This window comes from Vipera berus, assembly GCF_964194415.1.
Source record: "Vipera berus genome assembly, chromosome: 16".
Taxonomy (NCBI): Eukaryota; Metazoa; Chordata; class Lepidosauria; order Squamata; family Viperidae; genus Vipera; species Vipera berus.
In genome coordinates, this window is record NC_138219.1 from 7034926 (window position 1) to 7058738 (window position 23813).

Here is a 23813-nt window from a genome sequence, read left to right on the forward strand (position 1 = left end):
GTTGTGTTGAGAAACAGTCCTCCGTCGCTTTTTCCCAGTGCTGTCGTAACTTCAAACGGTCACTAAACCGACTGTCGTACGTTGAGGACTAGGTATTGTGAATTGGCCAGCACGTGGTCAGTAAAAAAGGGAGTCCTCTTCTGTTTTTACTAAATGCAATTTGGCTTTTATTCATCCATTATAGCCAGGAGTCAAATCCATTGCTCTCTCACCCATAAGGACTAGCAACTTCATTTTCTTAAACAGAAACAAAGATTCTCAAGACAACAGTCTTGTGTAGTTTTGGACTTTCAGCAGACCCCCCCCCCAAATGTACATTCCAGAGGCTTATAAGCATCAGCAAAAGGATCTTGACCTTCCGTGAACAGAAAGAACCATACCAAAAAAACAAACCCCCCCCATATTTTTATTTGCAAAGGATAAAAGGCAGAAAAAAGCAGTTGGGAAACTCAAACAGCCCTGCTTCCCAGCTGCTGACAAGGAGAAAATATTTGCTCAGAAGTGAAGGGTGGAGGCCGGCTTGCACGCCAAGAATGAAGGATGTTTGCTGGCAGTAAGAAGAGATCTGCTTTTTTTGTTTTTGTTTTTTTTAAAAAAAGTTTTGTATTTGCAGAACTGTCAATGCAGTTGTTAGGCCTGTCCTTTCGTTGCAGGAGTGGATGCTGGGATTTGAAGGGCGAACCCTCCACAAATAAACTCAGTACAGGGGCCGGTTCTCAATTTAGCAGTTTCTGTTGCTAAGTGAAACGTTGGTGAAGTTGAGTTTTGCCCCGTTTTACGAGCTTTCTTGCCACAGTTGTTAAGGGGATCACTGCAGCTGGTCAATTAGCAGCACGGCTGTGGGGTGAATCTGGCTTCGGCAGGTCGCAAAAGGGGACCGCGGAAGACTGCAACCACCGTACGTATGAGTCAGTTGCCAAGCGTCTTGAGTTTTGATGGTGTAACTTTCACCAGTCACTAAATGAGGCACTGTCTGTACTGATAATATTACCTACTGTCAATTGTGAAACATCTGCAAGGGAACAACTAAGGTCGGAGTATCAAGGACTCCACATTCCTTCTCCTCCTCTCCACAATCCCCACTCCCTTCTAGCACTGATGATGTTACCTAGTTGGGTCATGAAATGTCTGCAACAAAACAACCAAGCTCAGAGAGCACCAAGAACTAACTGATTTTCTTTCTCTTTTTCTCTTTCTTTCTCCTTCTTCTCTTCCTTAATCCCCATTCCCTTCTGGCACTGATGATGTTCCCTAGTTGGGTCATGAAACGTCTGCAAGAAAACCTCCAAGCTCAGAGAGCATCAAGAACCCCCTTGCTTCAATCCTTAAATATTCCCCTTTATTAATGTCAGGTTCTGCTACTGCATGAACCTAGATCAACTTTTAAGCAAACCACAAAGCTTTTAAGAGGACAAGCCGGCACATCTGAGTATTTTTACTTTGTTCGCCAAGGTAGATAGATCCAAACCACCCCAGCAGTTAACAGAGGCAATATGAGATGCGTGCAAAGCCTGATTTGCTTGCTTCGGGCTTTGCCTGTTTCGTTGAAAATATCTCCGTTTCCATAAATTGCATTTAATCAATGAGCGATCCTAGGGTATGATTTAAAATTTCCCCTCTGGAGACAGGCAAACAAACCAGGCGATTAGGCAGGAATTCATATTTCAGCTTTGGGCTTTCCCTGAATTCAAAGAAATCACATCCAGCCAGGTGAACTTAAAAGATTTTATGAACAAACATGGGGAGGGAAGAAGGAAACGCTTTGGAAACGGATAAGGAGGATAAATTTGCTGAGGACGCTTTTCCTAGCTGGGTTGGCTATTTGCATTTTTCAAGGCACTACCTAACTCCAGAATGGATCAACCACGTGTGGTTCCCCCCCACACGCACACACACAAATAGAAATGATGGTTTGCAGCCTCCGGGGATTTGGACGGCTTGTTGCTACCCAAACATCCCCATGTATAACTGTTTCTCTTTCTGAAGATAACTGCTGAGCTGTGATTGGGTCAGCTGCAGATAACGCTTGACGTTGGCATCTGGGGAGATAAGCCGAGAAAGGAAAGGAGGTTTTTAAAAAGTTAAAATATGCAAGATGTGCTTGAGTGCAGTGCTAAGTCAGACCAGATGATCAGCTTTGGGGTCCTTGCTGCTTCTCTGAGCTGGGTGGTTTTCTTGCAGACGTTTTATGACCCAACTAGGTAACCTCACCAATGCTGGAAAGGAATGGGGTTTGTTTATATACAAGTAGCTTGCTTGCAGAGGCAAATCCCACTTCCTTGTAGCACTGATGGTGTTACCTACTTGGGTCATGAAATATCTTCAAGAAACACACCAAACTCAAGAGAGCCCCATGGACACCAGAGTTCTCTTTCTCCTCTCTGTAAACGCCATCTCTCTTCTAGCACTGATGATGTTACCTAGTTGGGTCATGAAACGTCTGCTAGAAAACAACCCAACAGTGACGACGTGATCAAAGGTCAGCTGCTTGGCAACTGACTCGTATTTACGATGGTTGCAGTATCTCCCCTTTAGTGACCTTCTGACAGTCAGTGGGGAATTACTAATTTACTAATTGTTACTAATTTAACAAGTGCAGGGATTCACTAAACAGCTGTTGCAAGGAAGGTCGCAAAATGGGGCAGAACCTACTTAGCAAACGTCTCGCTTAGCAACATCAATTTTGGGCTCCACTGCGGTCGTAATTCGAGGACTGACTGTATGACTCACCTTTGGGCTGCCGGCTGGTTGCCGACAACAGATAGTGTTGTGCTTTGTCGTAGTCCCCCAGGTGGTAGAAGGCCACACCGGCCCGGTACAGTGCTTTGACGTTGTCAGGTTGCCTCTCTAGGACTTTGAGACTGTAGTCTTTGACCCGCTCATAATTCACAGGTTGCATCTGAAGGAGGCAAGCTGGAGAGACACAAGTGTGTGGTTTCCGGGACACACCAACAAAAGGCAAGAAAAATCCCACCAAAAGATGCAAATGAAGAGAGTGAAAGCTAGACAACTTGACCACATTCATTTTCCAGTTAAAATGCAGGCAGTCCTCGACATGGCGATGGTTGCTTAGCAACCGTTCAAAATTACGACAGCTTGGTTGCAAAGCCGCCCATCGCTGCATCACGTGACTGCATTTCAAGCGGCCTGCATTTAGGACCGTCTGCAGCCCCCCCCAAGGCTCCCCCCTGCCCCCCATAGACCACGATTTATGAAATTTTTGCCCAAGTGCAATGCTAATTTTCTGCTTTTGGGCCAAGACCGAACAACAGGTTCGCTTAAAACAGCCAAAATGGCTGAGGACTACCTGTATGGCTGGCTGGTAAGTTGACCGACAGAGGAAGATGCCTCAGAAAAAAATAATAAAATTTGGCTTACCGGCAAGATTATTGTAGCAATCGCACTGGATGCTATACAGCTGTTTTTCCTGGTCTGGGGTCATAGTGGGCTTTTCGCCCACAAATTCCTGCAGGGGAGAAGGCATGCTGGGGTCCAGGCCTTTAATCTGCAGTAAGGCCCAGTGGTAACGGCTCACCGCCTCCCTAAAACGGCCTCCTTTGTAACAACGGTTCCCTTCTTCCTTGAAAGTGCCAGCCTGTTGGAGACGTTGCTCCGGGATGGCTTCGGAAGAAACCTGAAAGAAGAGAAGGAAATAAATTTTAGTTAGTCCTCGACTTACAACAGTTCATTTAGGGACCATTCAAAGTTACAAGGGCACTGAAACAAGTGGCTTATGACCATTTTTTCAGTTACAACCTTTGCAGCATCCTCATGATCAGGTGATAAAAATTTAGATGCTTGGCAACTGACATATTTACGACGGTCGTGGTGTGCCGGGGTCATGTGATCCCCTTTTGCGACCTTCTGACGAGCAAAGTCAATGGGGAAGCCAGATTCATTTAATAACCGTTTTCTTGACTTAGCTACAGTGATTCACTTAACAACTGTGGGAAGAAAGTTCGTAAAATGGGGCAAAAGACGCTTAAGAAATGTCTCACTTAGCAGCAGACACTTTGGACTCTGTGGTCGTAAATGGAGCATGACCTGTAAAATAAACGAATTTACTGTGTAGAGAAAGATATTCTTTAACTTTTTAAGAGGAGACTGGACAGCCATTTGTCAGAATAGAATAGAACAGAATAATATTGTTGGAATTATCAGCACTGATTAAAAAAAATCACCATTGGTTAATTGCAAAAGGCAGCTTGACTAGGAACAGCTGCCATCCCTGAAGGAATTATTAAACATCTGCTTATTATTAAACAACCGCCTGACCCAGGTCCTTGGGAAGGACTAGACTGGTGGACAAAAATGCCAAATCTAGCCAAACATCTGGATAACCGTACAACCAACCACAATAACAATCACGAGCACCCGTTTAACAGTGTCAGCATTGACAAAATCCCCAACAGTCAATTGCAAAAGGCAGCTTGCCATCCTGGCACCAGACCTTTCATATTATTAAACATCTGCCTCTCCCAAGTCTTTGGAAAGGAACCCACAGCTGGCTGGCCAAACAGGCAAAATCCAACCAAACATCTGGCTGGCTGTGCAACCCGCCATCGTTAATAATTAATAATAATAATAATAATAATAATAATAATAATAATAATAATAATAATAATAATAATAATAATAATAATAATAATAGTACACAATTTGTGAGGAGATGGAAAAGAGGCTGATCAGTCTTCCCATTGCACCGAGGGAATGCAAATGCATGCAGCCCATGCAACCTCTGGCTGCATTTTTTTCTCTTTTTGCTGCACATTGCAAATTGCAGCCCTGCTTTTCAAGGAAGGCCCCCTCCCCCATTCGCCCCAACCGTCCCCTTGCCCCCCCGCCCCCATTTTGAATCAGGGGTCTTCCCCGGCAGGAATGCAAGGAAAAGGAGGAAGGAAGCCCCCTTTTCCCTCCTTCCCGGGGCTGGCTGCCCGGGGTACCTTCGCCGACGCCATGCGAGGCCCGGGAAGAACACCGGCTCCCGCCAACCAGCCATGCAAAAGCGGGCTGCTGCTTTACAGGGGCCGCCACGCCCTCTTCGGGACCGGAAGCCGAGTGGCCGGCCAAAAAAACTACCAAAATGGCCAGCGGACGTTGACACGTGACCCGCTGAATTCCCGCAAATGGGCTGGCGTCTAAGAGCTGGTTTTTTTTTAATTTTATTTTATTTTTAGGGCAAAGCTGTCTTGGCTTTTTGCAGGTTTGGGGAAGCCTTGGTTTGTAAACTAGGGCGTTGCAGATTTTTAGTATTGTTATTGTTACTGTTGTTTTCTCTGTTTGCACGTTACATTGAAGGCATGAAACTGAACTGCAGAGATTTATTTGAAAAAAGCTTGGCAAATAGCCAGTAAAATTGGAAATCAAATCCAATTTTTCTTTCTGTCTGCTCATCGTTTGGAAAGCCAACCTTTCCTCCCCAGAGATTTAATCATAGTGAATTCCTTGAGGCAAAACAGAGTAAAGGAGATTTTAGTGACTTTCCTGGTTTCCTTAAATTGCATTTTATTGTTTTAGCCAACTCGGACGATACATAGGCAAAGACGTGTATGCTGCACATTAATTTTTAGTTTATAAAAACGAACGATATACAGGAAATGCGCAATTCTCCTTATTTAAGGATTTAAACACTGTCCAGTTTATTTAGGATTTATTTTTTTTCCTAAAGATGGTTAAGCATTTTTATGAAGCTGCTTCGTTTCTTTCCCCATGGCCTAGAAAGCTGCACCTGTCCAAGAAAAGGTTAAAAGGAAATACTTATTTTTTTGCTCGGATATTATTGGAGTGTGTTTGTGTGTGTGTGTGTGTAAAAGATGGCGGCACCTCCAATTTAAGTTAAAAAAAAACCCAGTTTCATTCAATGGATGCAAAATCTAGCTGGACGTTTCCCCCCCCCCTCCATTTTGTCAAGCCAGGAGCAACATCTTCTCTTTTGCCTCGGATTGGTGGAGCGCCAGCCAATCAGAAAAATCGGCCAGTCGCCTTACGCCCGCTCAAATCGACACGACGCAGGGCTCGCGTGCGCGCGCTCGCTCGCCCGCCCTTCAAAGCCCGCGCGCGCATGCGTAACAGCTATTTTTTTTTAAAAAAAAAGCGAGCCAAACCTCTCCTTTCAAAAAAACCCACAACAAACAAAAATGAAATAAAACAACACCAAGAAGGCAAAGACTACTCCCGCTGCGGTTGCCTTTCAAGGAGAACGTTCTCCTTATTTATTATATTAGGAGAGAGGGGGTGGGGGTTGCTTCCTTCCGTTTGATCCAAGTCGAAAGAAACGAAACGCTTTAAATAAATAAATAAATAAATAAAAGAGCGGGGCTTCCCCGCGCATGCGCGGAGGAGGCCCAGGCGCGCGTGCGCGGCCCTTTTCCCTTTGGCGGGCTTTCCCTGTTCTCTCTTTCTCTCTCAATTCTCTCACTCGCTCTTCGCTTCCTTTCCCCCCCCGCCCCCTCCGCGCTTGCGCAGCCGCCTCGCCTTCCCGCGCGCGCCAAAGGCGGGCAGGCAGAGCGCGCAGGCGCGCCAGCCCAAAGGGCCCTTCTTCCCGCTCCGCAAGGGTGTAGCCGCCGGGCGGCGCGGCCTTGGCGCGCGGGACTGCCCGCGCAGGCGCCTTGGCGTCGGAGCGCGCCCCCCTCCCCCCTGCCTCCCTCCCTCATCCGCGGAGCGCGCGCGCCATGGACGTGAAGCGGCTGAAGGTGACGGAGCTGCGGGCCGAGCTCGGGCGGCGGGGCCTGGATTCGCGCGGCCTCAAACTCGACCTGGTCCAGCGGCTCCAGGAGGCCCTCGACGCCGAGATGTTAGCCGCCGGGCCTGAGGAGGCCGGCGCCGAGGCGGGAGCGGCCGGCGGCGGCGGGCAAAGCCTCACCCGGGCCCGCCTGGGCGTCGAGGGGGACGACGACGACGAGGAGGAGGAGGAGGAGGAGGAAGAGGAGGAAGAAGAAGACGCGGAGGACGCGGAGGGGGAGGAGGAGGAGGACGAGGAGGCGCTGCTGGCCGACGAGGAGGAGCCCCCGCCAGGCCAGCAGCAGCAGCAGCAGCAGCAGCAACCCCCGCAGCCCGAGGCCACGGCCGGCGGCGAGCAGGCCCAAAGCCAGCCCGGCGAAGGCCTCGCGCAGCAGCCCGGCGGGGTCAACGGCGCTCAGCCGGCCGCGGAGACCGGCGAGGAGGCCTCGGCTTCGGCTTCGGCGGGCGGCGAGGCCGAGCAGGGCGGCGACCAGGAAGGTAAAGGCGGCGTTAGCGGTGGGGGGGGGGCGTGGATCGGTCTCCCTCCCTCCCTCTTTCTTTTCTTCTTCCCACGCAGCCCCCCCTCCCGGCTTCCCCCCCCCCCGAGGCCGCCTTTCCCCCGATCCTCCTGGGGCGGGGGGGTGGGGTGGGGGGGAAAGGAAGGGAAGGGAATTGGATGCTTTATTGGGCCGGGTGGGGTTATTGTTAGAGACGCCAGGAATTGGTTCAGAAGCACTGAGTCTACTTGGAAGGCAACAGATTAATAAATAATAATAATCATAATCATAATCATAATAATCATAACAATAATCATAACAATAATCATAACAATAATCATAACAATAATAAGAAGAATAAAAATAATAATGCAGATACATAGCAATTTTGAACTAACTAGACCTGAATATTCTGACTTTGCAAAACAAAAAGAAAACCCCACCTTACTCAGAACTGCCTATATACTCAGACAGCTTCTTAGGTCCTTGGTTAAGACCTGAACTGTTAAGTTTTTACCTGTCCCAGATGGTGAATTTTAACAACAATGCCCATATACTGTACGTGCCTATATACGCAGATGCTACCTTAACATTTTTTGGGTCCTTGGTTAAGACCTGAACTGTTAAAATTTTTAACAGTCCCAGACTGGGAATCGAATTGAAGATTAATAATAATCGTATGGTGATGATGAAGAAGAATCCAGGCTGAACAGGTGTCGGATCGTAATAAATAAATTAGAATAAATAAAGCTGACATCCTATTATCGTGTTTGTAACGCCATCAGACAGACATCCATATCTGTCTGTCTCATCCTTGGGAAAGAGAGGCGGAAAAAATGCCAAATTCAGTTTGAACATCTGGCTGATTGTACAATGAACCATAATAATGATAATAATAATAATGCCAATAAAATGGAGAAATAAAACATAAGACCTAAAGAATGTTACAGCCACACTCTCTGGGTTGATATATCAAGTGTTCTAATTAGAGACCCTAATTATTGAGAGACCAGCTTTCCACCACCACCACCAGGTGCCCCCTTTATCCATCCTCCCCAGTACTGCAGCGCCCATCGTCCCCAACACTCACTTCTCTGTCCCTTTCCCCAGGACCCCTCATCCCCATCCCTTTTTTTGATCTTTATGGATTCTATAATAATACTAGGTACAACCTGTTGGTGCCTCACTATCTTCTCCCTCCTGGCTGCTGTGGAGGCTTGGGGAGGGTCGCTGTTGTGGGTGGGCTCCTCGCGAGAGCGGTGGGAGGCAGGAGGCATCTGTATGTTCCCCCACGACCTTGAAACGTCTAAGAGATTGTGTTGCATGGCAGTTGGCTAGCCGGATGGGAGATGGCAGCTCCCCCCCTTTTTGCAATGAGCGGGGCTTGTTTCATTCGAAATATGGTAATGACGTGGGGAGGGCTCTTAGGGGGGCCTTGGCAATCCTAGAGGATGCTTTCTGGCAGTAAGCAGGCAAAGAATTGGGCTCCCATTTTTATTTATCTGTTGGTTGGTTTGTTTATTTGATTTTCGGTTTCTTGCAGCGAGCAGGCAGAGAATTGGGCTACCGTTTTGTTTATTTATTTACCTGTCTGTATTTTTATTTATTTGCTATTTGGCTTCCCGCAGTGAGCAGGCAGAGAATTTGCAGGGCATCAATTTGCTTGCTTGCTTTTTCTTCTGCCTTTATCACTTAGTAAGTAACTCAAGGCAGCAAACATAGGTAAGACTAATTCCTTCTGTTTCCCCACCACTACAACCCGCTGAAAAAAATGGCTTAGGGTGGATCCTCACACTTAGGGCCACCGTTGCAGCATCCCCACAGCAAAATAGTGACCCCAAATGACCCCTGCCTCTAGTTTGCCAAAAGATCATCACAGTTATGGTGAGCCAACTGAAATTGAAGATTCTAGTTGGTGACTAGGAAAAAAAATGGCTGATTTTGCCAACTACTCTTTAGTAAATAGAAATAGTGTGAAAATAGGGACATTTGCTCTGCGGAAGTCTTCCTCTACAAATGCATTAATGCTGTGGCAGCCTCTGATTTTTTTGCGGGGTGGGGCATCCCTTAAAAGCTGTTTTAGCACAATAGTCTACAGTATAGTTTTCTGTCCCCCCCCCCCCCCTTTGTGCTGAATCTTAGATTGGGCTCCTTAGAACAGAATTCTGCTCTATTTTACAGCAATATACTGTAAAATTGCTTTGGTAGGATATGCATGGCAGTGATTTGTGTAAAATATGTTGTGAAACACAGACTGTGGTTCTGATTTTGTTTTGTCACAAAGTGTGGTCCCCATTCCCAACTTTGTGTCCTCTCCCATTGTTAGGGATTTAGATCAGTCTCTAAATAAATTCCTTTTAGCTTGCTTTCTCATCTAGATTAAAAGGGGGCATAGTATCCCGCCTTAAAGAAGGTAATGGGGTGGGTTAAAACTTATCTATCTGAATTTGAGGTGTATTAGTAAAATCTATAATTGTCCTCATTGCTGGCAGACTCTGGAGGGAGTACAATAAAGTTAAAACAAAAACTCCATGTAAATAATTAAATATCCACAGAAATCATGCATAAACATTATAGGTATTAATAACACTAAAGTAGTTTAAGACTCTAATGTGTTTGAAATAAAGTTGAGTACCATCCACAGCATAAGTTGAATAATATTGTGGATGATACTGTATAAATAATTATAATTATAGAATAATTCTTACTATTTCAATTTGTGTGCTTAGTAGATAGGAGGGCATGGCTGCCTGAACAGTTGCTCTATTCTTCTTTGCTAGCTGCAAGAAATTTATGTTTTGAGGTTTTAATCTTTCGTAGCCCAGAACATTTTCTTTATATTCCCAGCAGCCCTCTCCTGTATTATTATTCCCTTTTCCTTTGAGGTGACGATCATATGAGCAATATAAACATTTAAATATGGCAGTAAGATTTGGTCTTGGAATGCAATGCCTATTTTAATTGTCACACTCTAACCATGTGAGATTTATTCAGTTTTCACTACAAATCTGATATACTCGCTGTGTCTTTTCAAGAAATTTGAAGTGCTTCTTGTGCTTGATTTAGCAAATAGCAAGTCCCAGATATAATATTTAATCAGTTTTTTCTAGCAAACTGCTCTCCTTTAGTTTGCAAAACCGTTGGTTCCCCAGGCCCAGTGAGGGCTTGATTAAGTGTAGAACTTGAAATAAAATTTCACAGTTATCTGCAGGAGGCATACTAATGACATAATGAATTGCATCGCTGACTACACAGGCCTGTTGGAAGTTCAGATTGTACATATGGGATGAGGTCTTTGGCGGATTTTAATCTACGCAAGATTGATTTTCTGCATTCAGAAAGCTTTTGTAATATATAAGCATCCACATTAGTCTTTAAAATGGGGGAGGCTTTTCCAGAAAGTATGAATAAGGGATAATGTACATATCAATCATTCATTTGCTAAAAAGGACTTCCCTCTGAGACCATTATGGAAAGACAGAACTCCAGAGTGGAAAATAAAACATGCCATTTTGATTTCCTGCAGTTGCATTGAGTGATAGATACCTAAAGTAGACGGATATGATGAGAAGCTTGTTCATGATTATTTATTTTCTGGGCACAAGAGATTTGGGCTACTCAAGAGTCTAAGCACCAGGCGAGGGTTATATTCTATGTCTGAAGTGGTCAAAAGGGCTTATGTGCTTTCCTGTATGTTTTTCTTTCTTTCTTTTTAAACAAAATCTGCCTGCTTGTTGTTTTTTTTTCCTGCCTCTTCCCAGCAAATGAAGATGAGAAGGCAAAGCAGGCCGGGCCGGACGGTGAACGCCACGGCCTCAAAAGACAGAGGGATGAGAAGGAAGAGCACGGTCGTGCTTATTTTGAGTTTCGAGAAGAGGCTTATAACAGCCGGTGAGCCGCGCACCCTTTGGGCTGGGAATTTAACCTGCCATGCCGGAGGAGGGAAACAAGTGGGATAGGGAATTTGGAAGGCGGGTTTCTGCGGCTTAGAAGCAAATAAAGAAACGTGATCAAAGGTTTGCAGCCATTGATAATGACTCAGGTACCAGGCAGTCAGCGGCTGGCCCTCACCTTTCGGTGGAACACAGAATGCACGGCATCATAGTGATTAGGATGTTGGAGTGGGACCCGGCAGACCCAGGTTCAAGTTGACTTTAGTCATGGAAGCTGCTTGGGCAACTTCTTTATCGATGTCTTAAGGCAGGGGTAGGCAACCTTGGCTCTTTTATGACTCGTGGACTTCAACTCCCAGAATTCCTCAGCCAGCATGGCTCAGCTTGGAAACTTCTCCCTTTCCCCTCAGCCTGGCTGGCTCAGGAATTCTGGGAGTTGAAGTCCACGAGTCATAAAAGAGCCCAGGTTGCCCACCCGTGGTCTAGGGGGAACAGGTAGTCCTCAACTAAAAGCAGTTCATTTAGTGACTGTTTGAAGTTACAACGGCACTGGAAAAAGGGACTTACGACCATCCCCATGGCCACATGATCACAATTCAGACACTTGGCAACTGACTCGTATTTATGACGGTTGCAGTGTCCCAGAGACACGTAAACACCCTTTGCAAAACCTTCTGACAAGCCAAGTCAAGGGGGAAGCCAGGTTCCCTTCACAGCTGCAGTGATTCCCTTAACAACCAGGGCAAGAAAGGTCGTAAAACAGGGCAGCACCCCCTTAACAAATGTCTCGCTTAGCAACAGGAATTTTGGGCTCAACTGCGGTCGTACGTCGAGGACTACCTGTACCCCGAAGGAATAGAGGCCACAATTGGGGAGAGCAGATGTTGCTTTCTTTTTCTTTTTTCGGAAGGCGGATTTTAAAGATGGTTTTCTTGGTTGTCCTTTTCAACACAGATCTAAGTCTCCACCCCCTCCAGAAGAGGAGCCTAGGGCAGAGGATGACGAGACTCTTGTGATGCTGGACACATGTACGTATCGATCCTGCGCGCATCTCTCTAGTGCCATAGGTGAACATAACCGCGAGATGAGATATGTATAACTGCAGAGCACCAGGTGAATCTCAGTGCTGATCAAGGCAGCCCCAGTTGCCTGAAGGAGATAATTGAAATCTGAATGCTTCTGTGGTTTTATTTTAATGGTCCTTTCGAGGCAGAACACTTAATCTAAGTCATAACCAAGCCCTCCTCACTTCAGTAGTCCAGGCTCATAAGGGGAGCCTGCAGCCTTGTTCTTTATTAAAGAACAATTCTGTGAATTCACTGGAATTCGTTCCTGCTGTACAGGCTGTTAGCTTTTTCCCCACATTTAATCTCCCGCTTCTGATTCAACAGGGAAAACGATGCAGTAAAACAAATCGCAGGCCTCAAAAGTCTTTATTTTTGTTTGTTAAGGAGTTGGCAAACTCCGGTTTTAACTGTGCCTCACTTCTCTTTCTCACACAGACACATGCGATCTTCACTTCAAAGCCACCAAGGACCGCTACGGAGGCCAGCCTCTGTTTTCTGAGAAGTTCCCCAATCTCTGGTCTGGGGCAAGAAGCACACATGGGGTGAAAGGAGGCAAAGTCTGCTTCGAGGCGAAGGTGAGGAGGCTGGCAGTCCACGTTAGGCACTTTGGGTCAGCAAAAGTGGGGTTGGGGCCAATTGAGGGGTACACTGTATTGAATTTGCGGGGCTGGGTTCTAACTGGGCCCGTCTTCACTGGGCAAAAGGGCTGAAAATTGGTAGGGGAAAAAATGTAGATTTAGAATTACTTGAAAGATTTAGACAATGGGCACAAAGCAGCACGTTTAGTACAGGTCGTCCTCGGACCAGGATTTCCGCTACTAAGTGAGGCGATTGTTAGGCAAGTTGCATCTGGTTTTACAATTTGGCAGCTGTTAAGCAAATCAATGTAGTCGTTAAGTGAATCAGGCGGTCATTCAGCAAATCCGCCTTCTCCCATTGACTTTGCTTGTCGGGCGCCGGCTGGGAAGATTGCAAATGGGCAATCCTGGCACCCTGCAGCAACCTGTTGCAACGCTGCAACAGTCATAAACGTGACGTCCGCTTGTACGTCACTGGTTTCAGTGCCACTGTCACTTTGAACTTTGTTTGCAAGTTGACTCTCTGCATTCTGAATAAATTGACTTGGAAGTCCAGTTGCTTAAACCGCTAAGATTCGCGCTCCCCCGCCCCCCCGGCCCGTTTCTCATCTGGTGGTGTGCTCTTCGTAGGTGGCACAAAACCTGCAACTCAAGGAAGGCTGCACAGAGACCCAGCTGCTTCGCGTGGGCTGGTCTGTCGACCTCTCCCGTTCCCAGTTAGGTGAGTCGCCCTTCTAGGTAGCCTTTCGGGAGGGCTCAGCGGATCCTGCCTTGGGTGGTGGCGAGGGAGGGGGGGCGCAGTCAGGGGATGTCCCCAACCCCTCCTGAGTTAAGCGCTGCTGCCTTCTAGGTGAGGATGAGTTTTCTTACGGCTACGATGGACGAGGGCTGAAGGCTGAAAATGGGCAGTTTGAAGAATTTGGCCAGACCTTTGGGGAGAATGACGTGATCGGTTGCTTTGCCGTAAGTGCCGTTGAGAGAAGGCTTGATGGCGGTGGGGGTGGGGGTGTCTTTGGAGAAAACCCTGCTTTTGTGCAGGAACCAGGTGCTACACAAGTGAACTCGCTTTGTTCCTTGATCGGGTCCCATTCAGAAGACCGCCACTTGTTCTTTAAGTGCCATCTTCAGCCTTTGCTCTAATCTCCTTAGAAGGGCCCCATCCGTCTGGTTTGCTGACTGTTCAGCAAAGCATCACCGCTTGCTGCTTGAATGGCGAGGACCCCTGAAACACAGCTCGGAGGGCCCAAATACTTGCAGGGCCGGTAACACACACCACACCCCCACCCCAATACACACACCTTCCGTCTCCTGCCTTGCAGAACTTCGAAAGCGAAGAGGTGGAGCTGTCCTTCTCCAAGAACGGAGAGGATCTGGGCGTGGCCTTCCGAATCAGCAAAGAATTGCTGGGCGACAGGGCCCTCCTGCCCCACGTCCTGTGCAAGAACTGCGCCGTGGAGATGAACTTCGGCCAGAAAGAAGAGCCCTTTTTCCCAGTTCCCGAGGGCTACCTGTTCATTCACGCCATCCCTGTTGAGGAGCGTGTGCGTACCCCGCCACCGCCCAAAGCGCCTGCAAAATGTGAGGTAGCTAAGTCTCTTGTTTCGCTCCCTTTTTTTAAAACCTCCCCATAACAGCCTGTTAGATAGTTTTCAGTCTTTTTGGGGGGGGGGGATCAGCCGGCAGTTGTGTCGTGCTGCAGCTGCGAAAAAGGTGTCTTTAAATCCGATCCCTAGCATCCTCTGGCGTATTTTATCGCTGGGTAAGAAATCTGTAGCCCTTTAAGGGAGGTGTCTAGTGAAGTAATAATTAAGGAAGACAATACAGCTCCGGGCTGCCCACTTTAGTCTAATTGGAATTATTTTTTTCTCCTTGGGCAGGGGTCTCCAAACCTGGCAACTTTTAAGATTTGTGGACTTCATCTCCCAGAATTAAAATCCCTCAGCCTTAGCTGAGGAATTCTGTGATTTGAAGTCTGCCAATCTTAAAAGTTGCCAAGGGTGAAGATCCCTGCCCTTGGGCATCCTCCCCCCTATGTGTAGGTGTGAGCATTGCCCTGTGCCCTCTGTTTTGACCAGTGGCAAGGAATGGTTTCCCAAAAGGGAGAGGTTTGTCTTAAAACTAAAGCTCCAGGATCTATGTGTGAGGTGGTTGTTTTTTTTTGTCTCTTACGATTTCTAAGACTACCGATATTTGTAGCTCAGAGTTAACTGTGGGGCCCTTGGTCTCTCCGAGCTTGGTGGTTTCCTTGCAGACGTTTCATGACCCAACTAGGTAACATCATCAGGGCTGGAAGAGTAGGTTTGTTCTCTGTACCATTCAAAGGAGACCATTAGAAATACATTTGGAAGTTTAAGATTGTACCAATAGAAGAGCATATTAGTAGCTCAGGGTTGAACTGTCGGGGTCTCTGGTGCTCTCCAAGCTTGGTGGTTTTGTTGCAAATAGATCATGACCCAACTGGGTAGCATGATCAAGTGCTAAGAGGGGAATGTGGTTTACTCTTTATTTATGTACAGGTGGCTTGCCTTGTTGGGGGTGATGGATGTTACCTAGTTTGGTCATGAAACTTCTGCAAGAAAACAACCAAACTCAGAGCACACCCAAGAACTCCACAGTTCTACATCGCTCTGATTCTCTAAACTAACCGCCCCTGGTCTTTTTAGACCTTTGATTCCCACGGTGACTAGTCCTCAGTGCCCCTGGGAAGACCATAGAAGCACCCCAGAACAATTGAGACTTCTACTCACTGCTTCTGTGGAAAAGAGTCATTTTGACTAGCAGCCATTGATCACTTTATCATTGGAATCCCTGCAGACGTTTTTTAAAGCCAGTCATGTCACTAGTCCTTGGGATACCTCGTGATAGGTGATTGCTGTTGTTTCTAATTGTCATGCAGGGCTCACAGCTTTTTCAGCTGTGCAAAGCTCTTCTTGAGTGCATCTCTCTCCTAATGGACTGGTTAAAAAGCTACCCATATTTTTTGGCTACCGCATCTTAAGTTTCTCTTTTCTCTTTTTCCTGGTCAAGGCTGTATCAGCCAAGCTGAACTTTTGCACAGAGGCGTATTTCAAGGCACCCCTATAATCTTAATAGCATTTCGGCAACTCCTTTCCTACACAGACCTTGATTGGATGGCTTTGCTTGCTCGCTCACTCACTCTCTCGTGTCCCTGAACCAGGTTTTGCTGATGGTCGGGCTGCCAGGATGTGGGAAAACGTTTTGGGCCCAGAAGCACACCCAGGAGAATCAAGATAAGCGTTTCAACATCTTGGGGACCGACAACATCCTGTACCAAATGAAGGTAAAAAGAAAAAAAAGGGGTGTCCCTAACAGCTGCAAGAACGTACGACCACAATTGAGTCCATAACTGAACAAGACAGTTGTTAACTGAGTTTTGCCCCATTTTACAACCTTGTTTGTTGTGTTTTTTTGTTTTGCCACAGCTCTTAAGGGAATCACTGCAGTTGTTAAGTTAGCCAGACGTTTATTATGAAGTGAATCCAGCCTCCCCATTGACTTTGCTTGTCAGAAGGGCTCAAAAGGGGAATCACAGGATCCCCGGGACACTTTAACCGTCATAAAAACACTTGCTAGTTGTCGAGCGTCCAGCTATGTGAGAAATGATCATAAGGGACTTTTTCAGTGCTGTGTAACTTTGAATAGTCACTAACTGAAAGGTTGTAAGTCAAGGACCGCCTGTATCTAGGTGGAGAACAATAAAGGAAATTACTCAAGAGGTAACTCTGTGCCTCCTTCTTGGAGACTGACAGGAGGTGTCCCGTGGGCCTCAAAACTCTTTGTTTTCATCAGATTAAAAACCAATCCTCTCCAGTGATATATAGCTTCCAAAACCTTTGGGTAGGAGCTGCCCTTGATTGACCCCTCCCTCACCTTTTCCTAAATGTTGGGAGTTCCTCCCTCCCTTTTAATCTTTCCAATCTTCTCCCCCCTCCCAATTTCTTTCCTCGACAGACAAAAGGCCCAGCGGTTGAAGACCCACTGCCTATCGAAGCTCGCGATTCGCTGCTTCAGCAAGCTGCCCGTTGCGTGAGCAAGCTGGTCCAGATCGCACCCCGCACACGGAGGAATTTTATTCTCGATCAGGTATTTATACTTTAAAAAAAAACCACAGACCTCAGATGGATTAGTCCCAGGAAGAGAACAAATGTGACAGAAAGTGTATTTGCCCCCAACAATCTGGGTCCTCATTTTGCCGACCTTGGAAGGATGAAAGACTGAGTCAACCTTGAGCCGGTGAGGATTGAACTCCTGGCTGTGGGCAGTGTTGGCTTGCAATATTGCATTCTAAGCACTGGGAAGGAAGGAAGGAAAATAGGTAAATAGATAGCAATAGCACTTAGACTTACATACTGCTTCATAGCGTTTTACAGCCCTCTCTAAGCAGTTTACAGAGTCAGCCTGTTGCCCACAACAATCTGGGTCCTCATTTTAACGACCTCGGAAGGATGAAAGACTTGAGTGAACCTTGAGCCGGTGAGAATCGAACTCCTGGCTGTGGGCAGTGTTGGCCTGCAAGACTGCACTTTAACCACTGCGCCACCAGGTCTCCTATATGGGAGCTCTGCTTTGGCACCTCTGGAAGGCTTCGGGGTGCAATCCAGATGACACGGTTGCGTTCCCTGGGATTCCACCTCGGCCTTTCTGAAGCTCCCTTTCTCCCCCCCCCTTCCCCCCGCAGTGCAACGTCTACAATTCCGGCCAACGGAGGAAACTGCTGCCTTTCAAGGGCTTCCTTCGCAAAGTGGTGGTGCTAGTGCCCAGCGAGGAAGATTGGGCAGACAGGCTGCAGCAGAGGGAGAAAGCCGAAGGGGAGAACGTGCCAGAATCGGTCATGCTGGAAATGAAAGGTACGCTCCATTCCAAAGCCTGGATTTGGGGTGGGGTGGGGGGGGAGGGGCACTCATTTAGGGGAAATTGAGGCTGGGGCCTTCTCATCTCTTTGGCCTTCTGCATCCCTTCACCCCAGCCAACTTCTCCCTTCCGGACAAGTGTGACTACATCGACGAAGTCCTCTTTGAAGAGTTGGCGAAAGAGGAAGGCCAGCCTCTGGTCACTAAATACAAGGAAGAGGCTCGGAAGCTCCTCCCACCCTCCGAGAAACGGACGAACCGCCGCAACAACCGGAACAAACGCAACCGCCAGAATCGCAACCGCGGCCAGGGATACGGTGAGGCTGGAGGCGGGCGAGACAGGCTTTGCGGGCACATCAGAAAATCCAGATCGATTTCGCCAAGCCGAAAACTCTGGTCTAACTCGCTTTTCTCTCCTGTTTTTCCCAGTCGGAGGCCAGCGCCGGGGTTACAACAATCGGGCCTATGGGCAGCAGCAGTACTGGGGGCAACCTGGAAACAGAGGCGTGAGTATATCTTTAATTTTGTGGGTCGTCACACAGCTTAGACGTTCAGGTTGGATCTGGCCTTTTTTATCTCCCTCTATGGGTGTTTGATGGTCCTAAAGGTCTTGTGGCAGGATGTCAGCTTTTCCCGAGTCAAGTTGCCTTTTGCAATTGACCGACTTCGTCAATGCCGACGGTGCTCCTGTTTGAATCCCACCCAGGGCGCCTGTCACAATTGGCCCTACCTTTGCTTTCTTTCGCTGCAGGTGTTCTATTTTTCTCTTCGCAAATCTTTGTATTTTATTATCTTCTCCAATTCTTCCTCTACTATCCTGTTGCCACGTCGCAGGAGATACATTGCGCCTAGTCAGACTAGTGTTGAATTAGTCAGTCCCCGTGGTATTCGAGTGGCGCTCCAGTTGTTTTGGAGCTGTACCTCCAAGGCTCTTAACGCTATAGTTATTATTATTTATTTTTTATGCCACCCATCTCGCTGATAACAGCTAATCTGGCTGGCCTTCATATATACACACGGACATACATATACACAAACACACACATAATAAATTTAAAAACAAATCCCGGGTGTAGACATTTGCAGTTAGTAAAAATAAAAATGATGAACTCCGGGATATAAGAGAAAATTCTTCTTTATTGCTGAGCTTTCGTCAGTAAGCTGTTTACATCATCAGAGCAAGGGCTTAATGATAAGGGAGTCAGTACATACACACACACACACTCATTCCATGGAGATAGTTCATGGTCTTGCTTGCTATTAACCTTCTTGGAAGTTTCTTAACATTGGTGAATTTGGAAGATGCTCTGTATCTTTGGGAGCCCTCAGTGGCCCTTGCCAGCTAAATCGGCAATAAATAGCAATAGCGCTTAGGCGTATATACCGCTTCATAGTGCTTTACAGCCTTCTCTGAGCGGTTTAGAGTCAGCCTCTTGCCCCCAACAATGTGGGTCCTCATTTTACCGACCTCGGAAGGATGGAAGGCTGAGTCAACCTTGAGCCAGTCAAGATCGAATCCCTGGCTATGGGCAGAGTTAGCCTGCAATACTGCATTATAACCACTGGGAGGGAAGGGAGGGAGGGAGGGAGGAAGATAGCACTTAGATTTATATACCACTTCACAGTGCTGTACAGCCCTGTTTAAGCAGTTTACAGACTCAGCCTCTTGGCCCCCAACAACCTCTCTCCTTATTTTACCGACCTCAGAAAGATGAAAGACTGAAATCAACCTTGAGCCGGTCTGGATCGAACTCCTACCAGTGGGCAGAGAGCCTGCAGTACTGCCTTCTAACCACTGCGCCACCCTGAAACTCAGGGTGACGACGCCTGGCCCTGGTTTGAGCAAGGCACGGTCTAAGGTTGAAGCTTCTGAGCCATGGCCCTTGGGCCTCGATGCTTCTAACCGACATCGTTAACACACAGGGTTATCGCAACTTCTACGACAGCTACAGGGGCAGGGATTACAACCGCTTCTACGGACGTGATTATGATTACAACAGATACCGGGACTACTACAGGGACTACAACCGAGAGGTAAGAGGCTGTCAATTATACTTCCAGAGAAAAGAGTACTGGTAATCCTTCACGTATGACGTACGTCATGGTGAAGCCTGCCCATCATGGTCGTAAGTTACAACGGTGACATATTTTACGAATTTTTGTGATGTGGCAGTCCTTAAGCAGATGTTGCAGTTGTGGGGCGAACCCGTGCTTCCCTGCGGGTATGGTTTTGCCCAAAACTGGAAGTGCCCTTACCCTTCCTATAAGGTTCTGACGACAGGCAGTCCTCGACTTACGACCACAAAATTTCCATCGCCAAGCGAGGCAGTTACTGAGTCAGCTTTTTCCCCATTTTACAACCATTCTTGCCACCGTTGTTAAGAGTATCACCGCAAATATTAAGTCAGCAACACGGCCGTTCAGTGAATCTGGCTTCCTTCCCCGTCGACTTTGCTTGTCAGGCGGTCGCGAAAAGGGATCACGTGACCCCGGGGCGCTGCGACCGTCCCAAACACGCGTCAGTTGCCAAAAGTCTGGATTTCGACGGCCGTGTGAAAAGCAGTCTCAAGTCCATTTTGCCAGTGCCGTTGTAACTTCGAACAGTCCCTAAGTGAACGGTTGTCAGTCGAGGACTACATGTAGAGGGACCTGGTGATCTCCAGTCCTCCGCACCCACCAATAGGAGTCGAGTAGTCGGGCTCTTAAATCTGTTTTTGGGGATTTGTATTTACTTGGTTTCACTGGCTGTTTTTCAGTTGTTCTCTTAACTCGGGGAAGCCCTCTCCCAGCTCCCTGCTTTAACTCATCCCCTGCTCTGTTTTCAGTGGCAGAACTACTATCAAGACAGAGACCGATACTACAGGAATTACTACGGATACCAAGGGTACCGGTGAAGCCCCATTTAGCCGCCTCCACCCTTCAGCCAAGCAGCAAGGCTCGACAAGAGGGAGAAAAGTGGGTGGGTGGGTGGGGAAAGAGGGAAACGTTCCCCCCCCCCACTTTTCCAGAAGCAAGCAATGGAAACAGGGTGGGGGGGGACGTGTGGGGGGGGTCTGTGGAAAGTTGGGGGTGGGGGTGAAGGAAAGTGGTGGCTGGGTTGGAGAGGGGTGGGCAGGGGAGGTTTAAAACCGAAACGAAACAGAAAAAAAATTGTAAATTTTTTTTTAAAAGTTTGTTGGAAAAAAAAATATTGTCTTATTCTATAAAAAGAAAAAGAAAAAAAAACCACATTTCGAACCTAGTTTAGACATTTGTAATCCCCGATTGTTCGCGTGGGAAAAAAAAAGAAAGAAAAAGAGAGCAGCACTTAAGGCTGTCTGTGATCGGATAGGAAAAATAGACACGGCGGAGCAACTGGGCTGGCAGCTTGTCCTTGGGGGGGGGGAGAGGAGGGCAGGGCTCCCGGGGGGGGGCGATGCAAGGAAGAACGGGGTGCAAGGGGTGGCTTAAGCATCCTCCGTCTTCCTCTTTTTAACCCAGGGAGGAGGGCGCGTCGTCAACACGTCATTTTTTTTTTCTTTCTCCCCAAGACGGGCATCAGGAAACCTTTGGCCTTTGGTACCTCCCGCCCGGGGCAAAAGCTAGGCCTTCTCATCCTCCTCCTCCTCGCGTTGTCAAAATCCAGCCTGCCTTTTTTCAGACCGTGAATTGCCGGGTGGCCCGTTAGATGTTGGGTGCCGTGTAAGCTGGAGGTGAACTTCCCCTTGCCTGTCCCTCCTCCGAAATTTCAAGCCAGGCTCCCGAATCCCTCTTGACCTGCCCCCAAGCCAGCCCCTTGCCCCTGTTTTGAAGCCCGGGGCTATCTTTTTTTCCCCCCTCTCCTCTCCCGAGACTTTAGCCGGCCCCTTTTTGATCATCTCTCTGTATAGAATCTACGTCCTCCTCCTCCTTTTCTCCTCCTATTTTTTTTTTGTTGAGGGTATTTTTTTTATTTTTTTATTTTTATTTTTTTTGCCTTGATAACGAGAATGAAAGGAACTTAACGAAATCTCTCAGGGTTTCCGCCGGGTCTTCTGGCTGTTAGCACCTGACATGTATATAAGGGAAAATCTGTGCTAGCAGGGCGTTGTTTTTTTTTTTCCCCAGCTTCCAAGTAGCTTTAATGTGGAGCATTGAAAGTTTTTGCTTTTTTAAAAAAAATAAATAAAAAATAAAACTTATCAAGGGCGGGGTTGGGGGGTGGGAAAGGGGAAGCCCATCGTCCTGTGGCGGTTACGGTTTTGATAAACGGATCGGCCTCTGTACATAACGTGGGGAAGGGGAGAAGGTCTGCGTTGAGGGGTAGGATGGATGTCTTGTTTTCTGGCTTGGCAAATGAATTTTGGTGTTTTATTTGAAAGCTTAGTTCTCTTTCTGCTAGTAATCCCTCCCTCCCTCCTTTTTCCTCTTCTCTTCTTCCTCCCGTTCTTCCTTTTTCTCCCTTTAATGAATTAACGGCGTCTTTTTTTGGCTTCTCACAGAACAAAAGGGTTTTGAGAGTCTTTCTGTCACTGGATGCCCTCTGGATGCCCCCTCCCCATTGTGTAAATACCCCTTCGCTTCTTGGCTCTGCTTGTCTCCAGCTTGGCTAATTATGTCTTGATTCCCATCCACAGGGATTAAAAGATTAGTTCCTTGTGATTCACTGTGTTTGAAATTCAAACTTTTTAAATTTGGGGGTGGGTGGGGATGGGGGTTAGGGTTCTTTTTCCTTTATTTTTTTAAAAAAAATGTTGGCTGTTTTATTTTATTTTTATTTTTAAAAAAGATATATTCTCCCGAAATCTCTTCCCAGTCTTTTCAAGCAGCTTTTTTTATTTCCATCCCCATTTTTTTAAAAAAAAAACAACAACAGCAAGAACAACACACAAACAAAATGCTTATTATTTCTGCATTTCAGCCAGATTCAGAATCCTGTCAGCTTTCGGGAGGTGCCTGGGGAATTTTTATTTTTTATTTTTTATTTTTTAAAAAAAGGAAGTTGATACGGACGAGGGGAAGGAAAGGCAGAATTCTATCTCCATGCACGTGTGTGTGTGTGTGTGTGTGTGTGTGATTGTGTGACAAACTGTTTTTATATCTAAATTTAACTGGTATTTTCAATACTTAAGGCCACCGGGCGGGGAGAGGGGGGGAAATTATTCTTCTGGAGAAGAACAGTGCAGTTGTCAAGAATGAGACAGGGAGGAAAAGATAACGTCAGTAACTGACCGCTTGCATACGTTTGAAATTGTGGAGGGGCTCTGATCAGCTGAGGGTGGGCATTCCTTGCCCACGTGCAGAGTGCCAGCTGCTGAGATCACAGTGAGGCGTTCCTGGGTTATACCTGTTGGATCACAGGATAAGGGGGAACAGGCGCCGGGCCCAGTTAACTTCTGTACTTTCTAGGAAACAGGTTTTTGGGGTTGTTTTTTTTTTTTTGAATAAGGGTCTTTTTCAGACGGGACCTTAAAAAAAAAGGGATTTCTGACTTTCTGGACTGGGGATGAGTGAAGATGCTGCACCCTTAGACAAACAGACCGAGAGAGAGAGAGAGTTCTTAGCAACTTTAGTAGATGTCTTTTCTTTTTCTGCACATTTTTGTAAAAAAAAAAAACCGAACAAAAAAAAGAGAAAAAAAGTCAAACGGTTAAAAAAAAAAACCTTTAAAAAATTCAGCCTGTTTTAAAAAAAAGATGTTAGTGTTTTTTCATGATTGTATGTCTTAGTTGCTGTAGACACAAAGGCTCAAGCGAAACCGAAGGCAGTAAAAAGGAAAAAAAAAATGTTTTTACGAATGGTGAAACGTTTTAAGCGGCCAGTAAAAATAAAATAAAATAAAAAATACCGGGGGGGGGATTGCCATTGAACATGTAACCGTGTGGTTGTTTACATCTGTAACTTTTCCTTTCTTAACAATTCTGGCATCTGTAGGTTGGAAAAAACCTCCATTTTTAGAATAAATTAGCCATTCGCTTGACTCCAGCTTTTTCTGTTGCACTGCTAACTTCTTCAGTGTCGCCGTTTTTGAAGCTTTGGGGCCCTTCTGCTCCTCCTCTTCTTCCTCCCCAATTAAACACAATCTCCAAAGACCAAACCGTACTGGAAGTTAATTCTGATTTAGCCAAAACCTTCCTCTTCAATAAAGTTGAATGTGGGTAACCCTCAGAACTTCTGCCTCCTGTTTCGTTGTTAAGAGGGAACCGCCTTTGAGGGCGGGATTTGCATC

At 46.8% G+C, this 23813-nt stretch overlaps 2 protein-coding genes across 3 annotated transcripts; one reads left to right on the forward strand and one right to left on the reverse strand.

Moving 5' to 3' along the window:
* Positions 1-403: 403 nt before the first annotated feature.
* On the reverse strand, positions 404-5551 carry TTC9C (tetratricopeptide repeat domain 9C). The gene is made up of 4 exons (XM_081340962.1): positions 4944-5551; positions 3379-3634; positions 2731-2913; positions 404-2039 (listed from the first exon to the last, which is right to left on the reverse strand). The coding sequence occupies exons 1-4, from the start codon at positions 4956-4958 to the stop codon at positions 1945-1947; spliced, it is 549 nt and encodes a 182-aa protein (XP_081197088.1). The 5' UTR covers positions 4959-5551; the 3' UTR covers positions 404-1944.
* A 1041-nt stretch (positions 5552-6592) lies between these two features.
* HNRNPUL2 (heterogeneous nuclear ribonucleoprotein U like 2) lies at positions 6593-23562 on the forward strand. 2 transcript variants are annotated; one of them, XM_081340854.1, is made up of 14 exons: positions 6616-7218; positions 10979-11108; positions 12065-12138; positions 12613-12752; positions 13386-13476; positions 13606-13718; positions 14075-14338; positions 15934-16056; positions 16728-16859; positions 17455-17623; positions 17743-17943; positions 18056-18132; positions 19550-19660; positions 20452-23562. In XM_081340854.1, exons 1-14 carry the CDS (start codon positions 6672-6674, stop codon positions 20518-20520), a joined length of 2241 nt encoding a protein of 746 aa, XP_081196980.1. In that variant the 5' UTR covers positions 6616-6671; the 3' UTR covers positions 20521-23562. The 2 variants fall into 2 exon arrangements, with proteins under 2 accessions (XP_081196981.1, XP_081196980.1); XM_081340855.1 differs by lacking the exon at positions 20452-23562 and having other exon boundaries at positions 6593-7218; positions 19334-19636.
* The last annotated feature ends 251 nt before the right edge of the window (positions 23563-23813 follow it).

Excerpts from the sequence above, each read along its gene's own strand:
- TTC9C (XM_081340962.1), bottom strand. Across the intron at positions 2,914-3,378 it reads TTGCTACAATAATCTTGCCG|CTTGCCTCCTTCAGATGCAA; the intron begins GTAAGCCAAATT and ends GTGTCTCTCCAG. Across the intron at positions 2,040-2,730 it reads AACCAGCCGGCAGCCCAAAG|ATGCCAACGTCAAGCGTTAT; the intron begins GTGAGTCATACA and ends TTATCTCCCCAG.
- HNRNPUL2 (XM_081340854.1), top strand. The coding sequence starts at position 6,672 with ATGGACGTGAAGCGGCTGAAGGTGACGGAGCTGCGGGCCGAGCTCGGG. Across the intron at positions 18,133-19,549 it reads GGCAACCTGGAAACAGAGGC|GGTTATCGCAACTTCTACGA; the intron begins GTGAGTATATCT and ends GTTAACACACAG. Across the intron at positions 19,661-20,451 it reads ACAGGGACTACAACCGAGAG|TGGCAGAACTACTATCAAGA; the intron begins GTAAGAGGCTGT and ends CTCTGTTTTCAG.